We start from the raw sequence: 18338 nt of genomic DNA on the forward strand, positions 1-18338 counted from the left end.
CTACACTACTTAACAGTTGTATATTTGAAAAATGCCTTTTTCTCCATTGCCCTGCACCCAGTCCCCAGGTATCTTGCCATGTTTGCGTATAGTGGGACCAGATTTGAACATACTAGAATGCCTCAAGGGTACTATGAGGAACCCAGCATATTCAACAGGGTAATACAAATGGATTTCAGAAATTTACAAGTTGCAGGTACAGTTATACAATACATGGATGACCTTCTAGTGTGTAGCACAACAGAAGAGGACTCAGTGACACTACTGACATTGCTAGCTGACAAAGGATACAAAGTGAACAAGGACAAATTGCAGTATTGTCAAAAAGAGGTAATTTACTTGGGTCAAATTGTGTCAGCAGATGGGAGAAAAATAATACCTGAGAGAGTTGAAGCAATAGATAAACCTCCCAGACCAAAGACAGTGAAAGAAATGCAACAGTTTCTAGGGTTGTGCAACTGTTGCTGGGCATGAGTTTTTGATTACTTCACTTACACCAGGCCATTACTGCAAGCACTTAAAGAAGCTCAGAAAAAAACAGCATAAAACGGACAGCTGAAATGGGTGAAAATGTTGACAAACTCAAACACGAGTTAGCACATGCACCAGTATTGGCTACACCAAATTACAAAGAGAAGTTTCACTTGTTTTCCCATTCAGACAGCTGTATTGATACAAAAGAAGGGACAGGGACATAAACCGCTAGCTTATTACAGTGTATCTCTAGATCCTGTAATGCAGGGACACTTCCCATGTGAGCAAGCACTTGCTGCTGCTGCATCTGCAATTGGGAAAGCTTTCATAATTACAATGGGTTGCCCTCTAATTGTCTACGTACATGCACTGTTCGCAATACTATAAAGTACGCAATCAACTTTGACAACTCAGAGATCTTTAGAGTATGAAGTAATACTGACAAACCCTGCAATAGAAGTGGTGAGGTGCAGAACGATAAACCCAGCAGAATTAATTGCAGAAAAGATTGAGGAGGGAGATCACATACACATTTATGTGGCATGCATAGACAGGAATGAAGGTAACCCCCTGGTAAAAGAGGAAGTGATTGAAGCGGGGGCATGATTTGTATTGATGGAAGCTCAGGTTTCAACCAAAGTACGGGATAAAGGCATTCTGGTTCAGTAGTAGTGGGACACAAACACAGAATACACAAGGAAGAGGTGTTGATAGTGTACTCACAGACACGATTGCCAGCACACTACTCTGCACAAGCAGCAGAATTAGTGGCATTAATTGAGGCACTAAATATGTCAGAGGGTCAAGCGGTTAACATATTTTCCGACTATGCATATGTAACACCCACTCTGCATTCAGGACTGGCAAGATGGGAATGGAGAGGGTTCAAAAGAAGTGATGGCACACCAGTACAGCATTATTAAGTTATTATAAGTGTTACCACTCCCAGTAGAATTGGCTTTAATAAAGTGTAAGGCCCACACAAAAGAGCAAGATTTCATTTCATTAGGTAACGAAAAAGCAGACAAAGCAGCAACATATTTGCCAGAAAGGGCACATATGCTGTCCCCTGGTGAAGGAGAAAAAATTCCTCTTATGGCATTGATAAAAGGAAAAAGATACATTCCCAGAATATTTTAATGCAACTCCAATAGTACAAATAATAGAACTACAGAGAGAAGCCTCAGATGATGAAAATGAATTGTGGAAGAAAAGAGGATGTTCCTTGTCGCCAACAGATTTAATTTGGCGGCATAATAGCACAGGCAAGGTCGTAATACCAAGAAAGGTATTGCAAGTAGCACTAGAACAGCTCCACTACCCCACCCATGTATCAAAAGAGCATGTGGCTACAGGGATAAGTGAAGACTGGTTCGTGCCAACTTATACAAAACATTTTCTGAATTTGTAAACAACTTTATGATTTGCCAAAAATTCCTATCAGGTCACACTTTAAGAGTTGTACGGGGAACGTTGCCGCGACCAGAGGGCCCTTCCAGCACTTGAATATAGACTAGATCGATATGCAAGAGAAATTTACCTCTTACAGATATATGCTTGTTGTGGTGTGCCCATTTTCACGTTGACTTGAGGCTGGTCCCTGTCCCCATAACGCCCATTCAGCGGCGAAATTCTTGGTGAGGAAGGTGTTTCCAAGGTGGGGAATCCCAGATGGTCAGCACTTTGCAAATAACTTGATTAAAGAAATTACAGCCCTCCTGGGGTTTAAGGCACAAATTGTGCATAGTTTATCACCCAAAAGTCAATGGTTTGGTTGAAAAGGTGAAAGGCCTGTTAAAAATGTACTTAGCTAAGCTCACGCAAACGATGGGAAAATCCTGGTGGCACTGCTTACCTCTTCCACTTTTCGCTTTGCGCAATTCGCCTGGAGGAGATCATCATCTCACTCCACATGAGATTGTTACAGGTCAGAGAATGCATGTGCCTATACATCTGTCACGTACAATCTCTGATGCTCAGCCCTCTTCTAGCATTCTGGGGAGAGAGTTTCATATGTATCTCACAGAATTTACAAAATCGCTTAAGTGTATATCCCTGCAGTATATATCCCTGCAGACAAGGGCGAGTGCTCAATCAGAGCAAACTAGTGACACAGGAGGACAATTTCCACAAGCAGCACTTCTCTATCCATAAACAAAAACACATCAGGAAGTGGAAAGAGGAGCAGTTCACCGGTCCTCACACTACACAACATTGACAGCCGTAAAGATTGAGGGGCGCCGAGGATGGGCTCACATCACCGGCATGCGTAAATACAAGAGCACTGCATCTCATTGAGAAGAGGAATAGAGCGTAGCATAATGGTAAGTATTTGCAAACTTTCATTACACTTCTTTTCATCAATAAGACTTTATAAAAAGCCAGAAAAGGAAGAAGGAGAGAATGTTTTTAAAGACAATGCGGCTCATTACAACTATGCCGGTCCGGAAAGAACGGTTCCGGTAAGCTAACCGGCACTGTTGTTTCCGGACCGGCATATTACAGGTCTGCCTGCCGCAGATGCTATGCCCGACAGGTCAGACCCTGCCGGGCCCAACGGCCATGGTAGACAGACCATCACGGAAGCACCAGCATCGTTATTAACGGCGTAGGCGCTTCCGTCTTCCCCATTCCTATAGAGTCGTATTGGACTCTAGGGAATAGGGATTTACAATTTACCGGTGCCTGACTTTCCAGACCGCCGGGGTTTTAATCCCCCAGTGTTACCGGCAAGTCAGGTGCTGGTAAATCATTACGGGTCTGGTGGCAACCTGCAGGTAGTACCACCGGACTCGTAATGAGCCCAAATGTCATTATGAGGAGATGGCAAACATGTTCAGTTTTTTGGAGTGTGATAATATTAATTTGCATTAGTGTAGGATTAATATTTTTATTTCATTTAGCTTTGAAAAAACAAAGTGGTACACAGTTACATGAAAATGTGAACAGGGCAAAAGGGAATTTAGTGGATGAAGAGGGTTTTCATCATGACACTGAAAAAGGGCAAAGTTTATCATCTGGAAACATCTGGTATGACAAAGTGTTACGGGTGGGAAGAGAAAGGGCGAACAGCGCATGCTACGTTTGCTCACTCATCCCACACGTAATAGGGACGTCCAAGCTTTTCCTGCCTAGGTTGTGTCTCATGAGGAAGCAGGATTCCTAATGCACCTATCCCTCTGCAAAACTGTGGGTTTATTCCAAGGAGCAAATGTCACAGTCCAGTGGGTGGATGAAGGGGAAAATGTCTAAGCCGATAATATGATAGTGAAATATATAACAGAAGGTTCTCAAACGGGGGAGCTAAAAATAAGTGAACACAAAAAATGGCAGTGCATAAATAAACAAGGGCCCAGCATTCCCTAATGTCACACTTTGATGAGACTAAAAGGGGAGGTGTGTTATGGTGGCAAATGGGAGGGGGGAATAATGCAATGTCGTGCTGAAAGGTTGGTAGGAGACGAACAAAGCGTGGCAGCCAAATTGAATGGCAGTTGCAAGGCAAATTGGGGAAAATATGTACATGCATTGACCTGGTTAAATGAAAGACACCAACCAGACATAAAGAGCTTTACACAATTTCCTCTGTTTCTAGTCGCGTGGGTCTAGCCATCTGGGGACGGATACAGGCTGTGCTAATGTGATGAGTGTGGCCCTGACGCACGGGACAGCAGCTATAATGTACGTGTGGTGGGCATGTGGATCGAAGACCTAAGCCCAGCCTCCACCTGATTGGAGTGGGCTCTGTGCAATCGTCACTCTGCACAGCCTAGGCCTCTTGGTGCCTCAAAACAGCACTACCACAGAACTTGCAATGCAGGAGAGAGTGATGCAGCAAAGTGAGAAGCAGAAATCACTAAGCAGGAAGAAAAGAGAGAACAATTACTGTCAGAAAAGAGTGCTGAAAATGTGTCTGCTATGCCTGATGAATTTTAGTTGTTTTCCAAGGCTGTCACATTCTTTACATCCCTGTTGCTTCTAGGTGTGCAGGCTGCAGCCAACGCGAAGTGGCTTCAACTTACAAATTTTGAGTTGCTGCTATTGGTCAATTCAACAGCAAAAGACCTAAAGGCCTAATACAATAAAGGGAGAGTTAGGGGCACTAGGTTTAGTGGCCTTCCACAATTGTTATGTTCTCGACCTTCTAACTGCTATAGAAGGTGGAGTCTGTGGCAAGTCTGAAAGCAGCTGCTGCACCATAACACCCGATGGAGAGGCTTCGAATGGAACATTGAAAGCAGCTATCAGGAAAATACAGGCACTCCACAAGAAAATGACAAGTGAAGCCAGTGCAGTCAAGTAACTGGCTCAACAGCATTTTCACATGGGTGCCCAACCGGCTTTCTGGAGTATTTCGAGTGACTGTCCCCGTTGGTCCTCATACTAGTCACCTTCTGCATTGGCAAATATATTTTGAGACTTTATACTAACAAACGAAGAGAACAATTTATGTTGCCTCTGAGTGTTTAAAAGGGTACTAATTAACTAATTGGGGAAAATGAAGAGGATGATATTGATTGTTGGGTTAGAACACATCCTGAGGATTCAGAAAACTACCAGGAATTCTGGATCTCATGTTTTAAAGATGGACAGGGGTGTATATGGGTGGGGGACTCTTTGGATGGTTGGGAAGAAGAAGCTGGGGGTGGCATTACATGATTAAAAAAGATATGGATTCACAAACATAGAGTAGCAGAAAAGGAACTGGTGAGGGAAAAAGAGTCAGTTATTTATAGATCAATAAAAGGGTGGAATAATGTGGTAAAAATGCAAGTTCAGCGCAGTAAAAAGGCGTGAACTTATCCGCTGCGAGAGTGGCACTCTGAAGGGGGAGGGGGCTTCCTTGAGCCACAAAGTAATTTGAAATAGGCTAGAAAATGCCCTAAATAACAGTGTTTTACGCAAAAGAAACATAGGTAGTAAAGATGGGTCACTGGTAAGTATACAAGGTTTAGCATTAGGCTGAGGCGCGGCAAATAGGCCTCAAAGCATGCTTTTCAGAAACTTGTGCTTGCTTCTTTAATTTAGTTAGAAGCCACAAGGGCTGGTAGCACATTGCAAATCCCACGATCCCAGGACCGCACGGTAGGAAGCAAACAACGTTTGCTACTTTCGAGGTCATAAATCAGAGCTCATGGGTCCCACCGAAAGGCAATTAATGCATAATCATTTTATAATTCAGTATATTAATTTACAAAGCCTGATTTACTGATAGTTTCAGAAGACCCATGGCAGTCTCAAATTGCCCCTGAATGCATCTCTGCCTGGGAAGATGATCGAAGAGTTCTTAATGTGCAACATTTATATGGTAACTTGTTCTTGGTTCAAGGCTCTGACATTGGAAAACTTTCTCATGAGAACGTAGATGAGATGGCCGGGACAGATGAATAAAGTTCTGTAGGTCATCTCAAATGTTTCAATGAATTGGCATTATGATGTGGGAATCGGGAGTTGGATTGTGATGTCACAACGGGGGACCAGGGGTGGTGTGGTAAGGTCTGCGGGACCCAATCATAGAAAATAATGTATGCCCTTCTATAGGGGTATGGTGTGATTCCACCAAACAGCTTCTTGTGGGGAGACATTTTAATGTTGCAAAGTGACAGATATTAATTAGTTTAGATGCTTATAGAAGCTTTTGATTTAGGGGCGTTTCTTTGAAAGCGCCTTTTTATGCAGTTCTGTTCCACGTTCTGTTTGAATATTGCTGTCCCAGCTGCGTCTGGGGCCTTGAATAAAACTGCGTTACTTCTTGCCTGGCCTACACTACTTTTGTAATTTTTTACTTGTGAGTTCTAAGGCAACCCCTGAACAGGTGAATGAGTTGGGTGGTCGTTATTTATTCCAATATTTAAATAATTACATCAGAATCCCTTTGGGGAACCCATTTCATGGATCGGAGGGGTTGGTTGCTGTGATCGAGACATTTATTAATTTCTCCCAAAATAATGCAGTCCAAACAAGTGGAGAATATGAATTGTGTTGTCAGTAAATTGATTCATATCTCAAATGAAATGGTGCTCGTTTTGAATAATTGGTTACTATATTTTATGATATAAATCTACTACTGATCAGCCTAGGGTATTTACTTTCAAGTAAGTAGTGTGTGGCTGTGCAGTATCCATGCCAACTTGAGCAACTATGCTATGCTTTGTGGAGGGTCGTAGCACGATCCAGGAGTACACCCTTCACTAACTTACGTTTTATGAATTTCTTATTATAAAGGTTTGCCACAGCCATGTAAAAATGTAAGGCAAAGTAACAGATGAAGCATTTATGTTTTTTAGGACGGGTCCAGGAAGAAATTGACAGCGTGATAGGACGGGATAGGAAACCCACAATGCAGGATCAAGTCAATATGCCCTTCACCAATGCAGTGATCCATGAGACCCAACGCTGTGGAGATATTGCTCCTCTAGCAGTTCCACACGTGACGTGCCGGGACACGGAGATCCAGGGATACTTCATCCCTAAGGTAACCAGATACTAGCTCGATAACGTGTTCTAACACCCCTCCTCCTCCCAACACCAGCAACATAACATCAGAGAATGAGGAAGTATATTTTAGATATCTAGTCAAATACGTTGAGCCTCCATATTCCAATATTAATTAATACACCAGTCAAATGCAACTGAACTTTCTTGAATGAAATACATGTTTTATCCCGAGACAAATAAAACAAAAAGAGGAAAATAACTAATGTTCAAAACAAATACAGTTTCTAGGGTCATTGGCAGATTTAAGGCAAATGGTCGGGAAGGCAGAATGACCTAAAGAAGTGCAGTCAGGGTATGGTGGTGGAGTTGGGGCAGGTGATTGGTCAGCGCTTGTGGCAGATGGAGCTTGGGTGTGGTAGGTTCATTAACAGTGCTTTGTACGGCTCATTGTTTCACAGTGTTTATTTTTAAGTTTCCTTTTTTTACTAGTGAAGTCATGTGTTTAGAAGTCTCATCCGATGCCTAGACATTGTATTGTCTCCCGAGCAAATCTTGCTCACTATAGTATCATATATGCCTGCCACGCTTTGGCAATCAAGCTTGTAAATAATTATGGTTCATAAGTTGTAATGTTAATAATTTGATTAAAGCCTGTTTTCCTCTCTTTAATACATCAGAAATGCAATTTATGGAATGCAGGCTATAACCACTATAGAATCCTGCATTCCATATTCCTCCTTTCTTCTTCCAGTTCTTTAGCCAATCAACAAGCTTGGAATGAAGGCTCTAGCGACCTGTAAAGGCTGCATTGCTAGCTTCCCTTAGTGATGTGTACATACTGAGCACTGGGAAAGGAGACATGAATTAGCACTTTCAAAGTAAGCCAGTGGTAAGGGTTCACTATTGTCGCCCTGCACAAGCTCTATTAGAATTATAGCCCTTACACTCAGGCTCTAATGAGAGCTAAATTACCTAACTCTCTTTATAGGCCCTCGCCTTTTGCTCGGGATCAGTAACTTGGGCAGTGGTGAGCTAGTTCACAATAGAACTCGAGGTTAAGGACTCTTAGTATTTCAATAAACATGTGACTGACTCAATTGATGTTGTAAATATGCATTTTCCCGCTCCGTTGTGCCTCTTAATCCAATACCGTTTAGTGGGAAGGTGAACTTTGCCCATCGTTTTCATTCTTATTTATTAGGCATTTAGTTAATGCAAACCTTTGCCATGCACAATCTCAAAAATTGTCTTATACATGCCAAACATTTTAAGTTATTTCTCGTCTTTTTTCCCAACAACATTTCTAAAAACTTCACCAAGGTATATGTCAACTAAACGTTTTCTCCACCATATAGCGCCTCCTACCAGGCTTCCGCCTCAAGTCAAACATTTTTGGAACATTTGACTATGTCCTGTAAGTTCTTAGCTTGGGACAGAATAAGGTGAGATGTTTTAAAGTTTCCACTTCGATGTAACATTATCTACATTGATCTGACTCTGTCATTTCATATTTATACGAAGTCGACTTATTGTGAAGCATGTTTAGGTGGAATCTTAGAAATAAATCTCTTTGTGTGATGCTCGGAGATCTTTTCAAATATTTAGGTGTCACGTTGGGTAGTGCTGTTAAGAGTTCTGGATAATGTGTGCACCTTTGAATTTGCTCTTTTTTAATTTAGTGATTCGCCAGTTGTCGGCCCATAAAGTCATTTTCACTAAAGTGGAATTTCGAATAAGGATATCGATTGATGAACCCAGGTTTACCAAGATCACACTACAGCTCTTCATCCAAATGTTCAAGGACCAATCAGGAATAGTCCCCTTGTTTGCTGATAGTATCGTAAATTGCTCGGCACAGTCTGGGGTCTGTACCTTACCATCAAGGAGCAAAGATTTCCATACATCTCTTACATGTAACGATAAGAGGCCAATCTCGTGTCTTATGACTACTATCGGTACAGCATTGGGCAGGCACAGAATCCATCTCCAGAATGTTCCCTCTAGGCGCTCCCAAGTCTCCCATGGCAAGCCAAGGCAAGCTTCAAAAGCATAGGTGATTGCTGGTGTCACCTTCTGATTTTAGAAGTGTATCACCGATTGGAGTGAAAACGTTACATATATCTTCTCTATCAGGATGCCTTGGTCAGTTAACTGTTTGAGTTTGCTTTCCAGGTATTCCTTCCACAGAATTTCCAATGGTCTTGCGCTTATCGTAGCACATAGTCGCTACTGGACAGATTCTGTGCTTATTTAGTATCTAGATAGATGACTTGGCCTTTTGGCCTTTTCTGTTCTCCAAAATCAGAATTTCAGGCTTGTTAGCATTAATTCACAATCTACTGCATTCTACATACAGTTGCAAAGTATCTAGTTTCCTTTGGTGGCCAAGCTGGGTTTGGTCCAAAATAACAACATTGTCCGCATACAGAAGCCACCCTATCGTCTAACCATTTATCTTTGGAGAGCAAGAAGGTGCTGGATCTATGACATGGTGCAAATCTGAAAGTAAGATGTTAAATAAGGCAGCAGCAAGAGAACAGCCCTGCTTTAGCCCCTTGAAAGTTAAAATGTGGCTGGTCAAGTGTACTGCTTGATCGAGCCTGTCTTGCAGAGATGTTCCTGTGTACAGATCTTTAATAGCTAGCAACAGGCACAGGAACCCTAAAGGTGCCATTTTTTCCTACAGGAGTTCTCTGCTGATAATATCGAACGCCTGTTCCATGTCAATACATGCAAGATAAATTTGGCAATCACCCCTCAACGTTTTAATTTTCAAAAGGCTCACGAGTAGGAGGTTTAGGTTCCAAACCAATCCCTTAACAAAGCCGGTTTGACGGGGATCGAAGGCACCAGAATCATAAGCCCACTCATTTAGCCTCTTCAGTAGCACTGCAGCAAAGATATTACCCAGGACATCAAGAAGGGCAATAGGTCGATAGTTCTTCGGGTCTGTTCTACTGCCCTTCTTGAATATCAGTACCATCACTGATTTTTGCAACGAGGCCGGGACCTGACCCATCAGCATGATCTTTTTGAACAGAATACAGCAAAAGTCTGCCAATGATTCCGGGCGGCCTTTAATATGTCATTAGTCAGGCCATCTGGCCCTGGAGCACGTGAACCATTCCCTTTCTTTATTGAGAGCAGGATTTATTCTAGGTCAAAACTGATTTTCCATACGTTTCCATAAACCATCTGTTGTAAGCTTGATTGGGACATATTTAGCCCAAATAGGTTAGCAATATGTGTGGTTCACATACTTTCAGATATTGGGTTCAACTGCAGGGGACAGCCATTTGCGCCATTACTGTTTAAGAGCGGCCACAAGTTTTGGGAGTTCTGTGGACTCAAGGCCTGCAGCATTTCTTCTGCGTCTCGTTGGTACATCAGTGATCTGTGTGAAGCGATCCTGTTTCTGTATCTTAACCTCTGTTTCTTAATCATCCGTTGTCTGACAGTTAGATGGACAGATGTTAGAGCTCTCACATCCATGCGCAGGAGGAGTTTTGGTTCAGTGCCTATACCGTCAAAGGAGTGTTTAGGCATAAAGTTCGCTCTAGAACCTTTGTGACGTTTTTCCATAAAAGCCCTCAATACATGATTGTATTCCACTCCTGCGTCTTCAACTTTCAACTATGATGACAGTGCTGCGGTCCGGCAGGTTACTTCTTGCGGCGGAATGCAGAGCCGAATGCAGAGGCTCCACCTCCACCTTGTGATTCCACTGCTCAACTTTTTTCTGTTAGCCATGATACATGAAAGAATAATAGGATCATGGTCACAAGTCTGGGTGGGGAGAACTCGTAAGGATTCAACTTTGACCCTCACATTATTGGACACAAAAATGTAGTTGAGGGTACCACTTTGAACCCCATTGTGCCAAATCTTGGCACCATCTAAGTCTCCTTTGACATTTCCATTTAGCATATGGATGTGTCTGATGTTAGTTTCATCGACCCATTGCTGTGATCTCAATCTTTTAGATTTGGTCCCTGACAACTCCCCCTTCTCATTTCTCTTGTTTAGTCTTAGACAGTCGATGTTCAGATCGCCACAGATTATTAAGAGTGGATCGTTTAGCATCAGATACATTTCATCAATCCAACTCATCACTGTATTTACAAAATTGAAAGCTTTTGAACATTCAGGTTTCCAGTAAAGTTAGAAAAGCACCAGATGGTCCATGCTGTTTGTTAACCAGTCATGAAGGATAATTATTAAAATCTGGATGTAAGGGTTTGGGTAAATAACCTGAAGTAACTCCATTCTTTAACATAGTTAGCAGACCAGAGGATGGACGGCCAGGTGGGGTTTTTTATCGCTTTATTGTGATACATTGAGTAACCATCTAACCAAGGAGTTTCTAGGTGCCAAGTTTCCTGCAGGCATACAATTCCCAGATCGACAATAGAGGGAGACAGGCCTAAAAAAAGGTGTGCAAAACCTCTAGTGTTCAGGAACCTATGTCTAGCGTCCACGGTCGTTCCTTCCCCTGGCACTAGGCCTGGATGTCTGAAGCTAGTGCACTGGCTAGCCAGGCCCATGATTGACCATCATTAGTGACAGGTTGTCTCGGGAGGTCATTATGAGAGTCTTGTCAGTTCCAATAAAGGATTTGGTCCTTTGATAGTAATTTTGAAGGATTATAGGCCATTTAAGACAAGCTTCTTTTCTTTGCCTACATGACACGAATGGGACACGAATGGTTGTTTTGGTGCCAACATTCGTCTTGATCTTCTCTGTTGAAGGATTTCCGTTGGACCATGGAGTTTAAGTCAGTTGTCCTCATTTTCAAAGAAGGGAAATCTCTGGAGTGCTCTGATTTATTTATGTCAAAGCCTAGCGAACAAAGGTCATCCCTTGCATCTAAGAGCAGGGCCGATATGGCAGCTGATGCCATATGTAAGCATACTCTGTCATTGTCCCCTTCATTCAAAAAGTAGACGATTTTAATATCGTTCGTATGACTCACTCTCAGCTTCGGGACGTAATGAAGTAAACACATTATGTTGGCGTGATTCAATATCAAGCCATAGTTTGTTTTCAGAACCCGCTCTAGGATTACGGGGTGAAGTGCGGGCACCTTTCTCCACACCCCGACCCCTCCCATCATGTTGATTGCCAGCATTCTTTTTGGCATAATTTCTTTAGGGCCCAGATTGTTTAACGTCCTGACTTGAGTGTTGAATCATTTGTTCTATCAATGCAGGTGGGAGCGGAGGTCCACTCATCGTCAGTGCAATTTTAGCTTGTCTTTCCGCCAACGTGAGGAAAGCGGAAATAAGAGTTTCGGCTGCGCTCTTAGGCATGTGACAACATTCTACTGAGTGAGTCCTATGTTGCTTTGCTTCATTGACCTCTTCAGAGAGGTATTCCTCAGGTGCTTCTTCGTGTGTCGAAAGCTGAAGTAACAAGTCGTCCAAGGGCTCTGATTCAAAATTCCTTTCACGTTGATTGAGATTCGATTGTGTATTTTCAACCATCTGTTCATTCAACGGTTTGATTTTAGGTCTGGCAGCCGAGGGCGCTACGTCTGTGAGCGAACTTCCCACCAAGATGGATTTAAAATGTTAAACAAAACTCTGTGTGCTTAAAGTTTTATTTGAGTTTCGCTTGGTCGTATATTTTTTGTTTTTTTAGACTGTGGTACTTTTACCAATTTTACGACCCTGTTTGCCATTCCTTGGGGCAGCAGATCAAAGATATAGTAGTTGGCGGCGTCTCCCATGGATTGGGGCTCTTCATTTCCTAGTATAATTTTGGCAACTGTCTCTAAGATCCCACTCATGTCAGTATGAGATGTCTAAGGTGTGGGTACGCATGGAGAAACCTTTTGAGAGAGGGTCACACTAGGTGCCTGCTGATTTTCTTTGACAGCAGGATCATCACTTCTCGGATTCATCAACTTACTCAAGCCACCTTGACTGGTTTGGCGCAAGTCAGCTGATGTTAGCATGGAGCATACAGGGTGCTCAATGGGCTGCACGGGTATGGATGGTAAGTCTTCCTGTTTACTTTGCATAGCTATCTCACAAACTCCTTCTAAAAAAGATTATTTTGTCCGATCTGGCATCCTGGGCCAGTTCGATGAAGGACTTCAGGATTGCACCATCAAGATCTTTGTCGCTCGTTCTGCGTTCTCCCATTGATTCTATAGACTCTTCTATATGAATCAGTTTGGAGTTCATCAGAGCGATTAGCGTAGACTGGTCTTTGTAATTCTCGCTTAGATTTTCATGCAGTTTTATGTAGGGTGCTAATGTAATTGTAACAGCGGAAATTACATTTGCTTGCAGCTCAGCAAATTGAACAGTCTGGTTTGCATTGTTACACATGGCAGCACCCACAGGGTATTCCTTGGAGGGAACTGCCGAGAAGGTGCCTCTCTACCCTCGTTGTTCCGTGGTACAGGTTCAAACGAGTCAGAGTCAGTTTTCTCACTGGACTCTTCGCCAGTGCTTGTCAGCTGCCCTAGAGTTCTGATTGAGTGCAAAGAAGCACAAGCTTGAGGGTCCAGTGCAAGCGGCTGAGCCACTATAGGAGCCGTGTGATGAGATGCAGTGTCGTTTTCATCCAAAATTTCGAACTCGAAAGTTGTAGTGGATTTCAGTTTTTTTGAGTGACGGTGATGAATAATGTCAGCCGACTCCAACGACTCAGGGCACGGGTGGTTGTCATCCCGATGGCTTGCATCCAACTGTACAGTTAGGTCTACAATATATTTAGTTAGCAGTGACACCAAAGTTGGAGTCATTTATTGTGCCTCAGTTTGCATTCCGGCCAAGATGACTTCTAAGTTGCTACACATTGGAGACTCCAGGTCAGTTAGCTCAGAGGGCGCTGGGATGTCGTCAATTGAAACACAGAGAGTGTCTCTCACTTGCATTAGGAATAGAAGTGGCCACCTCTGTTATGGGAACATGGGGGCCTCTTTTCCACTACAGAACAACAACATACTGTCATTTGGAAAGCCGACCCAACTGCACTGTTTATTTTTCCGCCTCAGGCTGTAAAAGCTCAGTACTTTCCAGTAGGTCAACATCAGAAATAGGACTCTGACGTGACACTGAGTAGTTTGTAGCTCTCATGGCTACATTTTTAAGTGCCTCCGTAGCTGACTCTGGAGTCGTTTGTGAACCCTGAGAGGGATCCGGTCGATTGAAATGCCATTTTAGACATGTCGGAACAGTTACGGAAATACTTCTTTTTTATGATGTTGAGTGCATTGGGCCTTATAAACAGTACTCTCCATTAGAACGGGTAATTCTTTGTAATTTTCTTTTCGTACGCATTTCACAGCAGCCGTGGTCAAAAATGATTTTGGGACAATATTGACGTTAAACAAACTTGGTAGTTTCCCACTGTCCCCCTGTGTTTATCAATATGCGGTTCAGTTTGAGGTAACGTGACCCTTTCTTTTGCTACCATGGCGGGTGAGCAAAGAGCAGTCTCGTCACACAGGCACATTAAAGACATCAGAGATTGTATTATAGAGTTCTGATATGTTATAACAGCGTGGGTAAGGGGACAATCAAAAGTGTTAACGTGCTCAGAGCAAAAGCCTGGATCAGTACCTGATGCATGTTGGCAGTTTTCCAAGTCAGCAAATCCGCTGGGGAGCACTTCAGTGAGGCCGCCTGCCACAGGGAGAGATGTCATCGCGTCACGCAATAAAAGGCGCCGAGCTGGACTACGGATCCTCAGCAGACCGCCAGCTGGGGGATGCTTCCATCAGCTAACACTCCGCCAACACTCTGCGACGCCCTGCGTCGGGAGAGGCGAGTGTAGGGTAAATTGCTCTGCCTCCTCAGTAGTAGACACGGAAGGCAAACTCCAGCAGCGTCACAGTAGAATGAAAATCACACCAACACTCAGCCAATACTCTGCGACAATCTGCGTCGGGACAGGCGAATGTAGGGTAAATTGCTCTACCTCCTCAGTAGTAGACATGGAAGGCAGACACCAGCAGCTTCACAGTAGCACGAAAATCACACCAACAGAGGGCCAACACTCAGCCAACTCATCCCCTCAGAAGAAGAACATACATTTTGGTTGCAAGCTTTCCACGTTTGCAGTTTGTTATTTAGAGGGACAGCTTGTGTTCGGCAAATCGAAGGAGGTACATGACGCGGCTCTTCACAAGGTCTGCTCAGCACTTGAGGCGGCAAACTAACACTCAACTGAGCGAAATGCAAATTCAAGAAAGGTTTGCTCAGGTTTTTGGCCACATCTTCTCTGAAAAGGTTATGAGGCCGGACACCGACAAAGTAGCGGCACTCAATACAGCCCAGCCGCCACAAAATGTATCCAAACTACGCTCCTATCTGGGACTAGCGAGCTACTGTTCGAGATACCTGCAGGACTACGCCACAGTCAGTAACCCTCTCTGCCTGCTCACATGAAAGGATCAACCTTTTGAGTGGTCAACGGACTGCCAACGCGCCTTTGAAACCATGCGCAACAACATTTTTCAAGGCAGAGGACATGGCCTACTTCAATGCAGAGGACATGGCCTACTTCGATGCAGATAGAAAGACTGAAGTCATCATGGACGCCAGCCTGGTCGGCCTAGGTGCCATCCTAACGCAGCAAGACCCCTCAATCTCCAATGAGAGGCTCAAAGTGGCCTATGACAGCAGGAGCCTCATGACCACTGAACAGGCATACTCCCAAGCAGAGGAGAGCCTGGCAGTGGTGTGGGCCTGCAAATACTTCCACCTCTTTCACTACGGGAAGGCGTTCACAGTCATCACCGACCATCAGGCCCTCCTGACGATATTCAGTGACCCCAAGGTGAGGATAGCCTGGTGGGGACTGCGGCTTCAGAATTACAAGTTTGACATTGTGCATCGTCCGGGCAAAGAGAGCAACCCGCTGATTACCTGTCAAGACACCCCACAGGTCCCCCACAAGCAGGCCCCTCCATCGCTGATGCATACATCAACTACATCATTCATCACCTGCAACCTCTACCAGTAGAGTGGGCAATCATACGAAAAGAGTCAGAAAATTACCCGGCCCTCGCCATTGTGACTCACTGTATCCAAACAGACAGAATGGCACGTATCAAACATCAAGCCAGGCATGAGCGAGAGTTGGTGAGGGACGACATAAGGTCGATGGAACTAGTGAAAGATGAGCTAACCGTGGTGGATGATCACATCGTTATGGAAGGCTGCAAGATCGTCCTCCTGTCAGCACCATGAGAATGGACGGTTGAGCTGGCGGATGAAGGCCAGCGGGGGGTGGTCTCCACCAAACGCCTCCTACATCAGAAAATGTGGTTCCCAAAGCTGGATGCTCTGGTCGAGGAAGTCGTCAGCAGGTGCGACATCTGCGCTCTGGTGGCTCAGCCACCGCACCCCAATCCATTTAATGTCCCCACTCCCAGAAGGTGTTTGGGAAGAGCTATCCGTGGACTTCTTTGGACCGTTCTGCAACGGAGCATACGTAGTGGAGCTTATTGACGAATACTCTCACTTGCGGGATGAACAACTGATTGACTCCACGGCAGCAACACACATGCGTCATCCCAGCACTAGACCGAATGCTATCAACCTACGGGATACCGAAAGTCATAAAATCAGACAATGGGCGCCTGTTCACGGGCCACGACTTCGAGAACTTTGCACAGTACATGGGGTTCCAACACCGAAAGATAACCCTGATGTGGTCCCAGGCAAATGGCCTGGTGGAACGGTTCATGGCCAACATCAAGAGAACCCTGCAGACACCCAGTCTACTCAACAAACCGTTCGAGCAGGCGTTATATCAACTCCTACGAGAATACCACCATACGCCCCACAGCACCACAAGGGTCAGCCCACCTGACCTCATGTTCCGTCGAGTCATAAGGACAAGACTACCAGAAGCCCCGGCTGCAACACAGGTCAAGCCCCTGGATCTACAGGTCAGGGTTCGTGACCAGGAACAGAAGGAAAAGATGAAGGAGAGGGCGGACACATGGCGGGGGGCGAAGGAGTATGAAATAGATCTAGGAGATCAAGTGGTGGTATGCCAGCCGAAGGTGAGGAAGAAAGACCCGACATTCATGGCGGAATGGCTTGTGGTGACCAGTAAGAAGGGCACCATGATAACCGGCAGCGGAGAACACCAGCACTCCATAACCAGGAACTCTTCTCAATTCAAGAGACTCGCGGGCGGTGTGCCCCTGAGGTGGGAACGAGCACAGGACAATACAGACGGCTCGCTCTCGGACGACCCCTAGCAAGGAGATGAGTAACACTCAGTAGAAGAGGGAAGCTTTGGAGGTGAACGGTCACCGGCCCAGGACCTTCCTCCCCCCATGGGGCCTCAATGATGTCGCATAAAACCCCACATGCTAATTGAGGAAATGGGATGACAGCACAGGTGACGCTGCATGTTAAAAAGGGGGGAGATGTCACATCGTGACTAGGCTGGCCTCGCCCACCCTCTCACATCGTTATATGGGTGCCCCACACTTTGGGCCAGACTGTTGTGGGAAGTGATGTTGGGTTAGGGAGTGGGCGGGACGGGACAAAGCACGGGGGTTTTGGGCAGTTAGAGATTGCATGATAAAGAATAAAGACGTGTTGCAGTCACCCCGTGTCTGTGCAGTCTTTGGGGTGCGTCTTGTACCCCGGTGTGAGGAGTCCTGTCTGTGCCTGTGTGGACATCACACGGGCTGACATTGCACATTTCATTTCCAATTCTATTGCACAGAAATGTTTAATGCACGCTATTACACACCTCAAACCTCCTTCCAGTGCAGTTGCAGGACTGCTGATTTCTTTGTTGCGTGCCTGTGCTGCTGAAGACATGTTTGCTTCTGGCACTGTATAAGAACATAAGCTTAGTTTCCCTTGCTCTGATCACAAACCTTTCTTTAACACTGCCCTCAGAGAAAAGTGTAAATAACACTGACATGAAAATCGTGTGTTGCATTTACTCAGCGGCTACATCTAACTTTATGGGTTTACTGGCATTATATTTTTGTAGGGAGTCACCATTTTCCCCAACCTTTCAACAGTCCTGAAGGATGAGACAATTTGGCAGAGGCCGCACCAGTTCCACCCAGAACACTTCCTGGACGCTGATGGGAAGTTCATGACACGAGAGGCGTTCATGCCTTTCTCTGCAGGTAAATAGGTCACTATAATTAGCAATCGATTTTCAATAAATGTCATATTTAAAGCTAGAAGTGCTTCTATGTTCAATCGAAAATGCATACACCAACTATTATACAGATCTATAGCTATGTGCAAGATCGCTGTTCATTGGTCCTATGTGACATTTTGTTGGCCTGTTTTATGTGCTACAGAGACTTTTCCAACTCCCCTGTAATTTCCCCTCTATTCCCTAATGTCCACTGTTGCAGGAAATTAAGAGCCTAATGTAAATAAAGCGGGAGAATCCGGTAGAGAGGCCCGGGTGGCACCCGCTTC

At 44.6% G+C, this 18338-nt stretch overlaps 1 protein-coding gene across 1 annotated transcript in view; it reads left to right on the forward strand.

Moving 5' to 3' along the window:
- The window catches only part of LOC138581419 (cytochrome P450 2D17-like), a 670196-nt gene that overhangs the window by 643189 nt on the left and 8669 nt on the right, over positions 1 to 18338 (forward strand). The window contains exons 7-8 of the mRNA XM_069652733.1: positions 6762 to 6949; positions 17893 to 18034. Of these exons, the coding sequence (XP_069508834.1) occupies positions 6762 to 6949; positions 17893 to 18034 (330 nt within the window). The remainder of the gene's footprint in view (positions 1 to 6761; positions 6950 to 17892; positions 18035 to 18338) is intronic.

This window comes from Ambystoma mexicanum, chromosome 3p, assembly GCF_040938575.1.
Source record: "Ambystoma mexicanum isolate Mex_15411 chromosome 3p, UKY_AmexF1_1, whole genome shotgun sequence".
NCBI classification, from domain to species: domain Eukaryota; kingdom Metazoa; phylum Chordata; class Amphibia; order Caudata; family Ambystomatidae; genus Ambystoma; species Ambystoma mexicanum.